Genomic DNA, 17,571 nt, shown 5'->3' on the forward strand with positions numbered 1-17,571 from the left:
CCCTTGCGTAAAGTTTTTGATCCAATGTTTTATGTTCATTGTCATTTACTTTTATTTACACTCTTTTTCTTTATACTTTAGCCATAATTCCGTTCTTTGCTATTTTTATATTGCTGTTATCCTCGTAAGGTAGATATGATTTGGAGAAGACGACAACTTAGTCTTTTAATACAGCGTTAATGCTAGATTGTGTGATGTTAACAAAGTTATGAATAAGACAATACAGTGCACTCCCGTTATAACGAACACGGTTATAGCGAAGTCCCGGCTACAACGAAGTAAAATTACATGCCGCATCATTTTCCACTCCAAGTAGTTTTACTGTTTATTTGTTCGGTTATAAGGAGATTTAGATATAACGAAAGAAAACTGCCGGTACCGAGGACCTCGTTATAACCGGAGTTCACTGCATCAAATTTACAGTCAGCAGTTCACATAAAAATTTAATGTACAACTTTTTTTGTACCTCTCCAAGAAACAGATACGGAGAACGAAAACAATACCCATATGACAGAACTCGTCATTCTTTCCCAGATCGACCGATGTCGCCCGTACTTCATCTGCCTGATGGGTGACCGATTTGGCTGGAGCCAGACCGAGGACGAGGTCGACGAGCTCCTGAGCAAATCATTCGACTACGCCGTCGAGAATTTCAGCAATCTCAAGTGGATCGACAAGCACCGATATCGGTGCAGCGTTACTCAGGTTGGTTGAGTGCATCTGGCCTTGGTACCTGCCATATTACCATGTAGAAATTCTTTAAAGTAGGCCCTTTTGCTTCAGAGAATAAAATGTCATTTAGTGATTAATACGTGACACTTCCGTTTGTTAAAAACGATGGATTAATCATAATAGTTTAAATGGTATTTCCTTAAAGAATTAAGGAGAAAGTGAGGAAGTAGATAAAAGAATAAATGAATAAACAATCAAATAAATAAATGAATAAATAAATAAATAGATAAATGAATAGATAAATAAGCATGAATACATTATCTGATAAATAATAATGCCTGAATATCAGCTTGTGTTTTTCATTCAGCTGTGATTTGATTTGTTTGGTCAGCTTCTTTTCTTGTTTGATGTCATTTGATTTTATTACTCTTAGCCTTTTTTCTCGGTTATTCCGTTTTTCTTTTTTGTACTTTGTCCGTTCATTGTAAGAGCGTAGAAACAACAGAGACAGTAAGATGTGATATTTTAACTTCAGTGGTTAAAAAAGATCGAGTCTCTCATAGTAATCTTTACTTTTGGTTTTCATCTCTCTGTTATAGTTATCACTTCCCTGTAAAAAGAAGATGAATGTTTGTTTTACTTTTATATAATCTAGCTTGAAGTCAGCCACGCCGTGTTTCAAAATAAAGATGAAGACATGACGAAGACTTTCTTCTACCTTCGACAAAGTAAAGTGAGTTTATCTGTCTCGTAATCTTCTTTAACTAAGCAAGTAATATTTACATATTATCGCTAAGTGTTTGGAGAACATAGAATTTAACACCAGCGTGAGCAATGTTGTCAAACTAATCTTCAAACAAAACCCTCACAAGTCCACTCATATTTACTCAATACTTACGTTAGAAATATTGTGTGCATGCATTAACTTTTGATTATAGATATCAAATTTGTTTGAAAATAAAAAGAATGTGGCAACATTGAAAGTATATAAGTATAATTATGAAACTAAGATATGTCCTATGTACACTCTGAATCATACAGTTTCAGACTATGCAATATTGATGAGGTGTGAGTCCCCAAGCAATTACTGACAGATACATGTATGTAGTCCCACACCATTAGAAAAACAAAAGCGGCCCAAGCCAAACGTGTGACTTCCAATGTACTAATTGTCACAATATTTCTGGGTTAGGACGATTTCTGCGCCATCTGCACGTGCACGAGCAAGTGAATTCGGAAGGGCCGAATATCGTCCTTGCTTTGTTAATATTGTCTTTGCTGATTGCACGGATGAGGTCAAGAGGATAGAGGCACGTGTCAAGAGATAACAAGACTGCCGCCAGCGGCCACCTTTATCGCATCTATTCTGGTCTCAGGGATAGTACCACTTCCGGGGCAAGATCAATTTCCGTCTTGCTAATCGGCAAAACAGTCAAATTCATGTTTCGAAGGAGCAATCGCTTCACCCCAAAATTCTAACAACAAAAAAGTTCGTTTCGATTCGGGTATACCACTGTAGGTCTGATTTGCCTCACAGACTGTTCAACACTTAGAAATTGTTTTGGAATCTGGATATTTTCTATACAAATTAACTATCAACTGCCTAACGAATACAAGTATATTATAACAACCATGAGCCTGTGACATAGATATACGAGTACAATCTTACAGATCAATAATTTTTATCTTGCTTTTGTTTTAACCCAATTTTGCTCCTTCGAATCCGTTAAGATGAGGGTGGGAAATTGTTTGTAATTGCAGGTTGTCGGGCCAATGCTGCAAAAATAAATCAACAATCACCAACTGCTCGTCCACCTTTGATAACGAATAACCTCACGACTTTTTAGTCGTGTCTATATCACTGTCATAAGGTAACGACGAAAAGTCACGTAGGTAGTGTGTGGTCGTGTTTGTGTTGGGGGATATTATCAATTTACGCTGAGCAAAACCCTCCGAATTTTCTCTCAAAGATACTAAGTCTAAAGGTTTGAAAAATCTGATTTACAATTTTTACAGTGTTCATATTTTGACAGAAAATTGAGAGATTGAGCGATATATAGATTAATAGATCAATGAATGAATGAACGAATGACTGAGTGAATGAATGAATGAATGAATGAATGAATGAATGAATGAAATGAAATGAATGCCCTTCGGTGAAAGTGTTTATGTGGCCAATGTTATAATGCATGTCTCTGATATAATTATGGCCACTGTCTATGCTATTACAGTCATTTGGTAAATAGATTTCGACAAACCAAAGTAGCTTCCCCATAATAGGCCTACCACTAAAGACTGACCACTGTCCACTGGTTTGATTCTCACAGTCCAAGGAAACAATGATGGCCGAAGACGGACATGAACCCGAGTGGAAAATCGATCAGCAGCGAGCCCTGCGACAGACCGTCATCGAGTCAGGGATGCCTGTCCGGCATTACGTATCTCCGGAGGAAGTGTCCGCGCTCATTCAGCAGGTTAATCTGTCATTATTTTGTCTTTATTACATAATCTTAGTGTAGTAATGGCTGTGTTTTTAAGTACTGCAGTATGTGCCTGCTTGTGTGTTGTTTGTGTGTGGGTGTTTTAGTTTATGTCTCGTGCCTGAGCGTACGTATAATACGTGCGTGGTATATAGGCCTCTGTATGTGTGTGTAGTGTGTATATGTGTGTCACTCTTCAATTTCGTTAGGGGGGGGGGGGGGGCCGCAAACAATATTTCTGGCGCTACTTCCGGGTTTTATCTCATTTTTTTTCTTTTTATTTCTTTTGTTTTAACAACAAGTAAAGAGGGGGCGCGCACCCGATGCGCCCCCCCCCCCCCCCCCACTCTGGATCCGCCACTGCTCTTTATGTAATATGTGTGAATGTTTGTGAATCCTTTACTATTAGTAACTGTTGTTAGAACATGAACACAGAATGCCAAGTAGTTATAAACTATACTGTTTATCAAAATGAAACCGTATCAAACGTTACCATACTCTTGATGCAGTTTGCACTACGTTAAACAGTGAGCGTCCTAGGCTTTTAAATTAGAAATATCAAAGATCAGTCCCAAAATTCTTCCCGTGCAGAACAAATCTTTGTTATTTCCGAGAGAAGATCACTTTTAGGGGTTTGACCAGTGACAGCAGGGAGGTGAGACGCTTCTCACCTCCCTGATGACAGTGGATCATACAGCCAATCGAAACGTCCTTGAAATCTGTCGTTTCTCTTGATCTATGCCATATCAATATTTTTACTCTTAACGCCTACATATTTTACTTTAACCCTAAAAGGGCCGGGGGGGGGGGGAAGGCGGAATCCGCCCCCCTCAACGTTTCGCGTTATAATTCTGTAACGTGAGAAGGGCTCATCGCGAGGCTTCTTGACTTTCTTCGTTCAAGTCTCGCGCAACTTTTGAGACGAAATTTGCAATGTCCGCGCATGCTTTTGCGAAGCCACGCCCATTTTTGTAATGGAATGTCGCCCCAAAACGGGCACAATTTTGTGATTTTGTGTACATTTCCTATGAAAAACAGTGCTCTGTCATGAAAGTCATAAAAACCTGACTATTTTTACAAGTAATCACTTTCATTGATTAATTTTGTGGTAATTATGGTAGAAAAGTGGTCACTGACAATTTCCAATGAAAAAACATAGAAAGAAAAGTTGAAAAACAGAGAAATACATAAGAAATTCTGAAAACAATAAGATACATAAGAATTGAAATGAGTTTTGGAATTTTTTGTGATGAACAATTGTTGAATATGCTAAAACAGATTTACAGATAAAAAATTACACTCTCAGTGCTTTTAATTAGGCTAAAATATGATCTTGAGCTTAATTTGCATAATTAAGAAATTTGAATTAGAAATTGATTGTTTCAAAAAATCTTTTGACACAATCTTGTAGATTTTGACGTGGGTCTTACGCATGCAAAATTTCATCGCGATCGCACCACCGATGGCCGAGATCTGGGGGGGGGGGGGGGGGGGCGGAATCCATCCCCCCTTCCCACCACCCCCCCCCCCCCCCCCCCCGGTCTGAGCATAGTTAAAAAAGCCCGGCCCCTTATAGGGTTAAAAAGTTCAATTGGTGGCTGTCCCATCTTTTAGATATTCGTATCAAAACGTGTGACTGTTTGAATAGATGTTGATTTCATGTTTCGCTTGTAAATGGGTTGCTTATTTCCTTACGTTATCGTATCGTGTATCACAAATTTTACTCTCGAAATAACCAACCGAGAGATAGTATCAATGCTATGCGATTTGGTCAATGGATAGATAGACTGGGCTATTTTGGTAGCTCGAAAGACTGGGGGGGGGGGGGCTAAAGGGCCCCCCTTAAGATCTCGGCCGTGGATCACGCGATCGCCGCTTGCACAATGGTAGTGTGCGATGTAATCTACAAGATCGTATATTTAAATTTCCCAAAATAGTCTTTTTTTATTTTATTTTGATTAATTATGCTAATTTATGCGAGAAATCAGACTCTTTGACCTAAATCAGTAAATAAAGCTCCAAAAGTGCTGATTTTTGGTCTAATTATTCTTTGTGGCATTCTTAGCAAATGTACTTGAAAAAAAAATTGGTATCAAGATTAATTTCTTAGTTATTCTATTGTTCTATGAATTTCTTATGTATTTCTTTGTTTTTTCGACTTTTTTTGGTTGTTTGTTTTTACAAAATTTGTGGCAGACACTTTTTGAAGCATTATACTCCTAAAACAAATTTATTTTAGCCATTGAGAGTAAAAATAAGCATATTTATATGAACCATGTGAAAAAACTCAAATGCATTGACTTTGTACACAAAATCACATTTTTGAGCCATTTTCGGCCTCACGTGCATGTTCAAAAAGTTATGTAACTTCAGAACCGTACCCCCGGGCGTCACAAATTTGGTGTCAAAATCTGCGGGAAACTCGAAAGAAAAAAGTCATAGAGCATCGCGGCGAGAGCATTGCGTGTTGCAGAGTAATCGCGCGAAATGTCGAGGGGGGGGGGGGGGGGGGCTTTTAGGCCCCCCAGTCTTTTTAGGGTTAAGATGGTGATATATTATTTGATTTCCAAACCAGTTACACTGTGTCGTATTGCTGTTATAATTCTTACATATGTTCCATAGAAACTTTCGAGTTTTGTCAGTTCATATCGAGTCAATTGAGTAAATAAGATGTATTCAATGAAGCTCCTCACTGCACTATCCACAGGATCTAGAACGCTGTATCGATACTGAGTTCCCACTCGGCTCCAAGCTCACGCCTCTTCAGCGTGAACGGGAGGCCCACCAGTCTTTCGCCGATGTTCGCCGAAGAGTGTACATCGGTCGCTCGGAATACTTCGAGAAAATTGATGAATATTTCGCCGGAAGTCCAAGCATGCCATTCGTAATTCTAGGCGAGTCTGGTTCGGGCAAGTCAGCCCTGGTCGCAAACTGGTGTGGCAGATTTGAGGAGCGACATCCCGATGATTTCATCTTCATGCATTTTATCGGGAGCTCGGCGGACAGCGCCTCACACTTTCGTCTTCTTAGGAGGTAACGGAATTTACTCAGTATTTTAAAGCAAATAGTATTTCCGAAGTACAGTTATGCATAAGAAGAAAAATGATGAAGTCTGAAAATTACTCTTTTACTAAAAACAAACCCATCAGTTGCGTATCCCTCAAATAATCATATAATCATGTAATCAAAGATATGATAACTTTTGAATTGCATTTTTTTTTTTCTGAGGTCATGACATCTGCTATCATCACGTTCGGAAAGATACGTGATAGAGGCATGAACAAAGAATGATACTCCAAGACAAGTAGATGATGTTTCCAGCTGTTGTTGAATTTTTGATTAGGATACAATCCATAATACTGGTGGTATTTCGCATGGTTAAAATCATGAAATCCATCAAACGCACAAAAAGGTTTTTCATTCAATAAGATAAAGTGTATGAAAATGCTATTAGATTCAGCATAAAGGGTATAATGTTATGTAAAACAATTTATGTATTAACATTGTTTTAATTAAACTCGGTTTATCTCACATGACCGCCTACACATGTGGTTCTAATGACGATGAAACTATTTCACTCTGTGATAACAATTTCCTCAGATTGTACGAGGAACTGAAGGAGCATTTCGGACTTGATATGACGATCCCCTCGGTGGATAAGATGCTGATCCAGGACCTCCCCAAGTGGCTGTCAGTAGCGGGAAGCTTCGGGCGGAAGGTGGTCTTGGTACTGGATGCTCTCAACCAGCTGGATTCAGGAGCTGGGGGCACAGGTGAGGAAAGGAATCTAGCTGTGACGTCATTTATTTCTCAAGTGCGTCTTAAAGGCCATCGATCGCACATTAAACGACTTTGGATCTGAAATAAGCAAGCGAGTTTATTCTGAGGCTATTGTGATTTATTTCGGATCCAAAGTCAGTCAGTCGTGCGCCCGAAAGTCTATTAGTGTGCGATGGCCTTTACTCTTACTAATCACGTAGGCCTACAACAATAACATTGTCATTATCATTATCATTAATACCAGTAATGTCGTCACCATTGCTATTGTTGTTATAATGTTTGTTATTTCTATCATCCGTTTCGTTTTTGCGTTTCTTCTTAAAATTTGTGTTTTTGCTATTTTCATTATGATTATCATTATTTTTGGTTGTGTGATGTAGGTGATGAGCAGGACCTAACCTGGTTACCCAGAGAGCTGCCTGAAAATGTCTTCATGCTCCTCTCAACCCTTCCAGGAAAGGTAAGTTGAATACATCATTATCAAACTCTTGGATCAGCTTGGTTGCTCCCATTGAATGAAGTATGTCCTTGACATGACTCAACTAAAGAATGACGCACAATTACACCTGCTAAACAGCACCTCAATTTAAAAGAATATGTTTGTAATACAGGCAGTTACCATAATATTATCATCTTCATACAATTGTTTTTCAGTTAATGGTCATAATATATGTTTTTAGTGCCCCTTCAAAAAAGGGAGAAATAATCAATTTCAGTATTTGCTATGACAGTGGAGGTGTGACGTTAATCAATGTTTGTTTCTTTTTTTTTTCCCTCCTGTGAAGGCGCTTGAGGCGGTCAAAGCGGCTGGTTGGCCAGTCTATCGGGTGCAACTTTTGAACTCTTCCGAAAAGGGGGAAATCATCACGTGCTACCTGCAGCTCTACGCGAAAGCGCTGAATGCCGAGCAGACAGCGCTGATCGTCAACGCACAGCAGACGTCTAACGCGCTCTACCTCCGCGCGCTTTTGGATGAGGTGAGAACAAAAGAGGGCGCCCTCTCATGCTGAAGTTTTGACTGAAATGAGATTAAATTTGACAGATCACAAAGAATACAGAAAGAAAAGGACGGGGAGGAAGGGATGGAGAGATGGAAGGAAAAGAAAACCGTCAAGAGGAGCAGTTTTGAAACTAGGACTGGCACTTGTTTTTGTCTGATTTGAACTTGATTCGAAATTTGAGCAGGAGTTCGTATAGGAGATGAATAGAAACGAAAGTTTTCAGAATGCCCTATTACTTAGGGCAATTTAAACCAAATTCCTGGTCTTCGATGTGAACGCATTTTGTTTTCCCCAATTTTTTTCAGGTCCGCATCTACGGCTACTTCTTCAAGTTGACAGACGCCATCAGGCGGTATCTCGAAGCCAGTGACCCCGGAGAACTTTTCGTCAAAGTACTGGAGCGCCTGGAAGCTGACTTCGAGACTGGCGAAAATGGGAGGTAAATTGAGCCACTGCACGCAGCTGTCCTGAGCTCCCTCGTTTTTTGTCAGTCTTCATGATTTCACCTTTTCTCGAAAGTCAAAGTATATCACCATAAAGATGCAGAAAATAACGGTTGGGGTGATCACTAAGCAGATTGAAGAGAAGCTTCTTATACCAACCTTCAGCAATGGTTAATTCTGTGGGCAAGTTCAATCTGTGTCAGGGCAATTACTCCCCGATGGCAATTACTAATACCCCCCCCCCCCCCCCCCCCACGGTTAAATACTGGTTAGTGAAGACGTTAGAGTAAAGATTCGGGTTAGGATTAGGTTCAGGATTAGGGTTAGGGTCAATTCCGGGAACAATTGTCCAGGGGGTAATTGCCCTAGACAACTTTAATCAACTCCCGTGGACTTTCTAAAGCCACACTCTCAAGGTACACTTTTCTCCTTACTGTCTGCTTGTCTTGCGATCAGGGGACAAAAGATGGTGACAAAGCGTAACCTGATTCCCTTGTGAGTATTGGATTTATCCTCGTTATCTATAGATGGACGCTTTCACTTTTATTGACAAATTGATAGTTCCTTTCAAAGGCTAATGTTAGGGCATCATCCCATCCAATGTTATGTGTTAGGCTCGCTATTAACCCAAGACGTAAGTCAAAGGTAAAGCCATTTTACTTCACCTACGATGCGTGCAAAGCGATAAGCCCCTCCGTTTTGATTTGTTCGTTTGTTTGTTTGTTGTTGTTGTTTTTTTTCACAGACCCCACCTCGTGCGAGACACTACATGTGCTATTTGGTGCTGCAGCCGGGGGATGAGCGAACAGGAACTTCTGACTTTCCTACAGGTATGTATGGGCCCTACTAACGATTCATCTGATTGATGGTAGCTCGTTAGCAGCGATAAAACAGAAGGTATACTACTTTACTGTTTCGTTCCATTAACACAATACACTCAGGAGAGGAAAACAAACACAATGTGATTGAAACGTTTAGAACAGACACTATACGTTGGGAATATCTTTTGCGGTTTCCTTTGCCGTATATAATTATTTCTTTTATTGATGTTTTTATACATTTCTCTTCTGTCATTGATCAATTTCTAGAGGAGATGCTGCTGTGAGATGCATTTCAGCCGTTAAGTGAATAAATTCACCCCGCAGTCCACCATGAACAAGCTTCATCTCCAGTCCCCACGAGTGAAAGTATTCCTGTAATGCATATAAGTATAAATGATTATTCATTTTAGTGTGACTATTGTATAATCACTTCTTTAGTCAATTTTTGGATATGTGTATATTTCTTGCGAACGATAAGAAGCAAACTCGGTGGAGTTGTTCAGAATTGCGTGGCTATATTCTGTTTTTCCTTCCACTATGTGGCAGGTGCCATCGAGAGTGTGGTCCCCCTTCTACCTCTCGCTGGAAGAGAACCTGGTCAATCGGAACGGCATCCTTAACTTCTTCCACGACCACCTGCGTCAGGCCGTGGAGCGAAAGTATCTTTCGAGCGTGGCCGAAAAGAAGAGGGCCTACTTGAAATTGGCCGACTTTTTCCAGACGCAAGACATTAATTACCGTTACGTGAGTGATTTACATCGTTGTATATGGGATTTTATCCAGGTCATGGGCGCTTTACATTTGCTATTTTATATTCATTGTTTGTGGCCCAATGGCGACCTGGTGGTAGGCCTACAAAATATTCTATTCAATAATGCATAATTTTCCGCAAGTTTCATAATGAGGAGTCTGTTTTTTTTTTTATATTCACTATGAGATTATGAGATGTCATCAGCTGCACAAGGAAAACAATTAAAATATAAAATTATGTGATAACTTGTATAACATATTTAGAAGTATTCCTTAAAATGTAACGAGTGCAATGCCACTTTTTCTACTTGATGATGACCTTACTATTATAAGAATATGAAAATGGTGTTTATCTTCATACTATATACTCATAACTGTATTTCTTAAATATGATATGTATATTTCATCAGACAGCGAAAGTGACAGACGGACAGAAAGACTTAATGGTAATCATTGAGTACATTCATACGTAATTATCATCTATGGTAACTTTCTTGTTAACATTAGGTTGAAGAGCTTCCTCATCTGTTGATGGAAGCCAATGAAATGGATCGTCTGAAAAGCGTGGCCATGAATCCCGCGGCGTTCCAGCTGCTCATGAAGACACTGGACGGCAAGGCGCGACTCGTGCAGGCCTGGAGAATGGTAAGGGCGTGGCCTCTTTTTACAAATGACAACCACGTGAATGTTATTACAAGTATATTATTGTAAGCAAAAAAAAAAAAAAAGATATGCGTAATGGTTTAAACGAAATGATATCGTAACAATACCATTCATTCAGTACACGTACACATGCAATCCTTTGCGTAATCCTCTCTCTTGATGATTTCCGTCAAGTTTTGGCCAGTTTGTTTAGGATTTCTTGGTGCAAAACCCCAAAATTACTCAATTCAGTTTTTCTTGGTAGCAGAAACAGAAACCTAATGAAATGTCTACTTACCTTTCCTGAAACTGAAATTGTTTGAAATAATGAATCAGATGGTGTTATTTTCTTGTCAAAATATAAACAAAAGATGACTACACATTTTCTCTTTCTGATAGGGTATCTCATAGTACGGTACCAGGTATATTCGTAATCAGTATTATTAGAAGCCTACTGTGTTGTAAACAGATCACCTTGTTCAAATCACAACTTTGTGGATAACTGACTTGCAACGTGAATAAACTGCGACTATTTGTTTTCAAGGGCTCAGATGTTTTTTTTTTTTTTCAAAATGATAGAATTTATTGATTTCTGGAAGCAACATAATTACACAGAGGATGGATGAAATACATGATTATTACTTCAACACCGTATTAAGCCATTTCTTTGGTACAAACAATTTAAACACTTATCTGTGTGTTTTTTTTTTATCTGTGTTTTTTTTTCAGATTTGGTATTAAGGTATGCTCATTACTCGGGAACTTGGTTGGTAAGAGATAGAATCATATTTTTATTGTTTCCTTTTGTTTTTTATGAAAATTGACAGCTAGGAGGGTTTGAGCAGGCAGGTCAAGCTTACTTGGAATTTGTCAACCATTGCAGCGACTTTATAGAGACTACTGACAAAGCAGAATTTCTCGACTGTCTCACAGACTTCTTCATGGAACTCGGGCTGCTGAAGATATCCAGGTGAGATATAAAAGTGGTTAGTCTTATCTCCAGGAACTTCTCCCATATTTGACTCATGTAGTTGTCTCCTGTCCAATTTTTCCGTCATAGATGCCGAAGTATTACCATGCATTTAAATTGTCATGGATTTCTTTTCTTTTTTCCATTTTGAAGCAATTATTTTCTTCATATGAAGCCTTAATTATCTCTACCAGAAGAATGGTTGATCTTTTTGAAGCGTTACAGTTCTATTTCATGAGACAAAGAGATTTGTTTGATTTCAACCAAGAATTTGTATCTCTCAATTTGAGAAGCGTCGAATTATAATGCTCAATGATAAAGGAAGGTCAGCATTCCCACGTCATAAACTTTATTGAGTAGAATGCAAAAAGCCAGAAAATAAAAACCAAATAGTCATAAACCATGTAATCTATCTGCGTTATTGCTGCGTGAAACCTGTTGGTTTATTTGACTTGAAAAAAGATAGACAATGATACTTCTTCCACGATTTCGTAAACTAATGCAATTTTGTTGTCAAAAAACTGTTGCGTTTAAGTCACCATAGCCGTAACTTTTTCTGACACAAAAACCAGCTCGGTACACTAAAGACTGGGTATCTCTGATTTGAAGCGGCTGATGCCGAAAGAACTTTAATTTCCACTCCTGCTAGTGAACGCGTTGTCCTCTATCCTTTCACAGGCGGTTGAATCAGCTACGGCTCAAAATTCTGGAAGAACAACACGTGACTGACGACAGTTGTCACGTGTGCCATCACGTGCGGTACGAAAGAAAAATGTGCAGCAGACATCATGACGTCATAAAGGTAGATTTGGTATCCTCAAAACCCTCTTTAACAAAATTCATTAAGGATGGAAAAAAAGGCGTGTATCAACGGTAATTTCACGTCAGACCTTACGACCAAGGTTATCTGCTCATCAGATTTTGTTTTTTGTTTTTTATGTATTCCCATACATGCTTTCGATTACGTGTTCGATGATAGGGATTAAACGGTAATATCGTTTTCTTTTCTGTGTGTGTATGAGTGTGTGCAAAGTTTGGTGTATCGAGTGCACTTGATTTATTGAAGCTATTCCTGCAACATAATCTTTAGGTAGAAAAGCACATTTTGGAAGGCGTGAAGCTATCTGCCCTTCACGCACAAAATAGTTCCCTACATGACTCACCGAAATTATTGAACGTCTCTATACTACTAGTAATCGGTCTGCAGATACAAAATTGTAAACTGTATTGAGCGATACATCCAATTTGCCCCTAGAGACTAGAACAAAATGACGCTCAACGGTGCCATTTTCTTCATGCAAGCTCCTCTTCTATAATGTTCGATAATGGTGTGGTATCGTCTGTCACCGTTGGTTTTCCCGCCCTTGTAGAATATCCTAGATCTTGGCATGGTATGTCAGAAGCTGCACGATTTCAGCGCGGCTGCTGCTTACTTCGAGGACGCCCTCTGCCGGCTGTCAAAACCAACCTCAACAGATCAGCGACTCCAGATGATTCGAGCTCTGGCCGGTCTGGGGTAATTTCTGCCTATTTTTACAGTCGACTCCGGTTATAACTATTAAGTCCTCGGGACCCGCAGTTTCCGTTCGTTATATCGAACTGTCGTTATAATAAAACAGAACGAATAAACGGTAGAAGACAAAGAGCGGATACTGTTGGGGCCTGAATTTTATTCCGTTGTAAACGGAATTTCGTTATATAAGTGTTATGATAACTTTATGCCATCATTATGTTGATTAACATCCCACGAGCAACGACTTACCAGTTGTCGCTCATATGGTCATTGATTTTGACAACAAGTTTACTATTTACTTAGGAATGTTTTATCAGCCTTTGTAGATTATGCTGTGAGTGATGTAACAACTCAAATTGCATTTGAAAACAAATTATTTCAAGGTGCATTTTGAACGAGACAAAGCTATTTATGCTTAGGGCAGGTAATGAATGTATCAAGAGAGGGTAAAAGATTATGATGGCAGCTATCCGTCGCGGTGTATAACATTCTAGCGGTAACCATTCAGTTTTTAGACTCTTTAAAGCTGCTCTTGCAAATCAAACTTTTCTTCTTTTTTTTTTTTTGGCCAATTGCTGCACATCTATATTATAAGCCTTGCATACAGGCTATTCTTATAAATCGTAAATGGCACCAAAGAATTCTCATTCTTCAGGTAAACCACTGGTCTAGCCACGAAGATTGAGTACGCTAATTGGCAACATCCTTTGTCCTGATGATCATCTCAAACTCATCTCCACTGACAGGCAGGTGTATGGCGTGACGTCACGAGGACTGGAGGCGCATCGCTTTCTCTTGAGGGCGCTAGAGATCGCCAAACAGATTTTGCCGGAATCACATCATGTGCACGCTACCCTTCACGGCTTGGTGAGGATATGATCGAAAGAAATACGTGGACTCGAAATGGATTCATGAATTGCCATATTATTTTCGTGCCTTTTTTTCCTTTATCTGTTAAAAGATATACATTTTTCTTTTTAACTTACAGAACAAAACTGTAAGCTAATTTAGCTCTGAGGCAATAGTACTGTTGCTTGCATTTTTTTTGGAAGCATTATATTGCAAGCTTTTAAAATGAGAATGACATTTATGAAGGTTTTATTCAATTTTATGTTTTATTTTTGTTTGACTAGACGTTTTAAATCTTGTTTACGATTCAGTTATTAAAATGAATGAATTCTGAATCTTTGGATGGTATGAATTGATTTCTTGTTTTATTCCAATTTGTGAAAATGTGAAGCTTTGTTGCCCCCTTTTAGATCGGGGAGGTTTACCAAAGGCAAGGCTACCCGCTCAGGGCACTACAACACCATGCTTTGGACCTACAAGAGGCCCAACGGAGCGGTGGCGGCCTATCCAAACCACGTGCAGCCGTCACTTTGAACAACATCGCTCTGGCGCTAACTGACTTGGATTCGTCCCACGAGAGCACATTGGTTTTCTTCGAGCAGGCATTGGCTATTCTCGTGGACGCGTACGGTCTAGATCATGTCGACGTTGCTTCCGTCAGGTAAACGATGTCGACATCGTGTGCTATAGTCTTCTTTTATTTGGCAGTTTTGATCTAGTATCTTTTCAGAAAGTTGATGCATCAATCATGGTAACTGTAAAATGCACAATGCGAAACCAATAATGTAATAATTATATCTATCATATACACTGAGTTTAGAATAAAGCTTTTATTAGTCAAGATACAGTGTAGTTAAGTTTGAAGAATACATGATTTGTTATTTACTAGTTCACCATTTTTATAAATGAGAAATAAATTTGCTTTGGAGAATGACCTAAACAAAATCCATAAAAGAAGAGAGGGCACACCATCATTGAAAGCCTTGTTCTTCTTGCCCTAGATAGCAGCTAGCTGAGTTATAAGAAAACATGCGCAGTTTGATAACATGAAACAAAATACAGTACAGGACTGATACTTTTAATAGTAACTCTTCTCTTTCTTGACTTAGACTTAACTTGGCGATGCTGTTCTTCAACCTAAAGTTGTACAAGAAATCGCTCTTTCAGTTCAAGCGAGCCCAGAGCGTGTTCAACGTCTACTACGGCACACTGCATCCCAAGTCACAGCAGGCCAAGGATGGGTTGAGGGCGCTACGACCCTACACACTCAGTTAACCCTTTGATTACCATTGGTAGTTTGTTTGTCAGTGACGTAATGATATGGTGGGCGCGAAAGGGTTATAGACTCGATGGCTTATAGAGAAGAGGTTGACCCAGTAGAATCGATTTTTTTTTTCGCTGCCGAACGGGGTGCATTCGAAATCCACGACTAGCGCAGGCATGCTGGAATAGAATTGCCCATCAGCGCAAAATAATATGCATCAAACCTACGCTCAACGGCAATATATACCTCCAGTCGAGATTTTGTGTGTGTGTGTGTGTGTGTGTGTGTGTGTGTGTGTGTGTGTGTGTGTGCGTGTGTGTGCTTTAGATAAAGATCAGTAATAAAGCCGTATACACTCCTTTCCTGGGATTCCCGAAGATATTCCAGTCGGGCCAAGTATTGCAGGGAGAAACATCAGAGGTAGAGTTGTCGTAAGGGCCGAAATACATCTTGTATCGCCATTAATGTTTATCTAAAATGTGTAGATCTCAAGCTTTTTTTTTTTTTTTCTTATTGAATGATCGAGAATTACCTCTTATGCAACATGGTATGTTCATATTCATTGCCGTATAGATTGAGTCAAGTGCAATTACCGACCCCATCTTGTTTAATATATGTCAGTACAATCTTATTTTCAACGACATGATATAATGCTGATAACCTCATGATGTTTTAATAAAAATAAAACATGCATGTAATGTAGTGTAGTTTATTCTTATGTACAGGTTATTCAAAGATTTGGTACAACTCATTATAGTGTACGTGTATAAACACAAGCTGGATGTGCCTTGTATTTTGCTATAATATATCTAATGAATAATTATGCAATAGATGCAATCATTAACAAGCGAAGTGCCTTAGTTTTTGTTTTTTTTACATAAATGGTGGGTTCTAACATTATTTTGAGCGGCATTACATTGTTTTAGTCAGAAGTGTAACGACTCGCCTGTGTCGGGATTAACTAAAACATCTGCACTCACTTTCGGTTTTACAGTGAATATATAGTTCTCACTGACTTGCAACTCAGCAACTGAAATGCATAACTATATAGCGTGCGTTTTGCAGAGCTACTCCAAATCTCCCTGATTCTCAATTTTGCCCGAAAACTTAGATATCTCTTTATGTCCACAGAAGAGAATTAAAGGCCTTCATAGACTGAGCATTGCGTTTGCTCAATGAGAGGACTGGTATAGCCCCGGTCACACAGCACTCCACGCCCAAATCACGTACAAAAAGTTTAGAAAATCTGGTGGACGTGGTCGTACTGTAAGTGGTAATTTTTTGGTCAATTTTGGTTTGCATGGCAGTGCTTTGTACGGGGTATGGCCGTCGGTGGCTGTTCCACTGCTGAAGGATTGCCTACCACGTCCAACCGCGTTCGTATGTGTACGCGGAAAATCCATTTGTCAGCAATATTTAATAAGCCGCTAAACGCACGCTATTTCCCGTGATACCAATGCATAACACGCGTCAGATGACCGTGCTCTGCCCGTGACAGACCGCTAAACTTTCGCGTCTTTACCGCGTCTCCCCAAGTTTTAATCACTGCCGGAACACGGATTATCACGTGTGTTTCACATGTGTTACACGTCTTTACCACGTGTGCTGCCCGTGGTTGTCAGCGGAATACAATTTTGAGCAGTTCAAAACTTTTTACCGCGTCCGACGCCGTTCAGACTTTTCCCTGCGTCCTGCCACGTCTATAAATCGACCGTAGCTCGTCTTAAACTCGATATTAATGCGAACAACATCGTCTGCTTCAAGGGAAACCACTTTTAGACGTGTTTTGGCCGTGATTAAGCCGTAAAGCGCTGTGTGACCGGGGTTTATGTTACATAAAAGTATCTCCCTGATTGCCGCGTCGAACCTTCTTCACTTAATACTGTAATTACATATAGTGGCACCCGTGATCTTGTATAGGCCTAGTGTTTATTTTGTACACTTTGTTTTTTCTTTGTAATTGTTACCATATTTTTGAACATTGTTATGAATGGATCACTGCTTATACTGTCCTTAAGCATTTAGATAAAATTTATGAATACAGTCCGATGTTTGTTATCCGGCCATGTAGGGACAGGCGCCCGTCCGGATAAGCAATTTTGCGGATGTGGGAAAGCAATGTTATTCATGTACATGAGAGATATAGACTACATGTACGTTATCGCTGCCGACCTTGTGGAGGCTACAGTATTATAGGTAGGTACAACAGAGTGTGTGTGCACCACAACAGTGTGTAATCTCTGCTGGCTACTTTAAACAACTGCTTTCCGCTTATTACGGAAATTAAAACATCGTATCCAGTCATAACACGTTGTTAAAAATACTGTATAGGCAAATCTAACGAGTTTTGTATAATGAACTTTTCTTTACTAAGTTTGAAGTCACT

At 39.4% G+C, this 17,571-nt stretch overlaps 1 protein-coding gene across 1 annotated transcript in view; it reads left to right on the forward strand.

The window, feature by feature from the left end:
- LOC139738209 (uncharacterized) overlaps positions 1 to 15,264 on the forward strand; it is a 30,409-nt gene extending 15,145 nt beyond the window's left edge. The window contains exons 14-30 of the mRNA XM_071648866.1: positions 535 to 705; positions 1,328 to 1,405; positions 3,000 to 3,146; positions 5,860 to 6,185; positions 6,753 to 6,925; positions 7,313 to 7,392; positions 7,718 to 7,909; positions 8,239 to 8,372; positions 9,122 to 9,206; positions 9,744 to 9,941; positions 10,455 to 10,592; positions 11,417 to 11,559; positions 12,238 to 12,361; positions 12,930 to 13,075; positions 13,819 to 13,939; positions 14,332 to 14,582; positions 15,031 to 15,264. Of these exons, the coding sequence (XP_071504967.1) occupies positions 535 to 705; positions 1,328 to 1,405; positions 3,000 to 3,146; positions 5,860 to 6,185; positions 6,753 to 6,925; positions 7,313 to 7,392; positions 7,718 to 7,909; positions 8,239 to 8,372; positions 9,122 to 9,206; positions 9,744 to 9,941; positions 10,455 to 10,592; positions 11,417 to 11,559; positions 12,238 to 12,361; positions 12,930 to 13,075; positions 13,819 to 13,939; positions 14,332 to 14,582; positions 15,031 to 15,196 (2,673 nt within the window). The 3' untranslated portion in view covers positions 15,197 to 15,264. The remainder of the gene's footprint in view (positions 1 to 534; positions 706 to 1,327; positions 1,406 to 2,999; positions 3,147 to 5,859; positions 6,186 to 6,752; positions 6,926 to 7,312; positions 7,393 to 7,717; positions 7,910 to 8,238; positions 8,373 to 9,121; positions 9,207 to 9,743; positions 9,942 to 10,454; positions 10,593 to 11,416; positions 11,560 to 12,237; positions 12,362 to 12,929; positions 13,076 to 13,818; positions 13,940 to 14,331; positions 14,583 to 15,030) is intronic.
- The last annotated feature ends 2,307 nt before the right edge of the window (positions 15,265 to 17,571 follow it).

This window comes from Diadema antillarum, unplaced genomic scaffold (genome assembly GCF_040938485.1).
Source record: "Diadema antillarum isolate AM-2024a unplaced genomic scaffold, OU_Dant_1.0 seq00000730_RagTag, whole genome shotgun sequence".
In the NCBI taxonomy this organism is placed as follows: Eukaryota; Metazoa; Echinodermata; class Echinoidea; order Diadematoida; family Diadematidae; genus Diadema; species Diadema antillarum.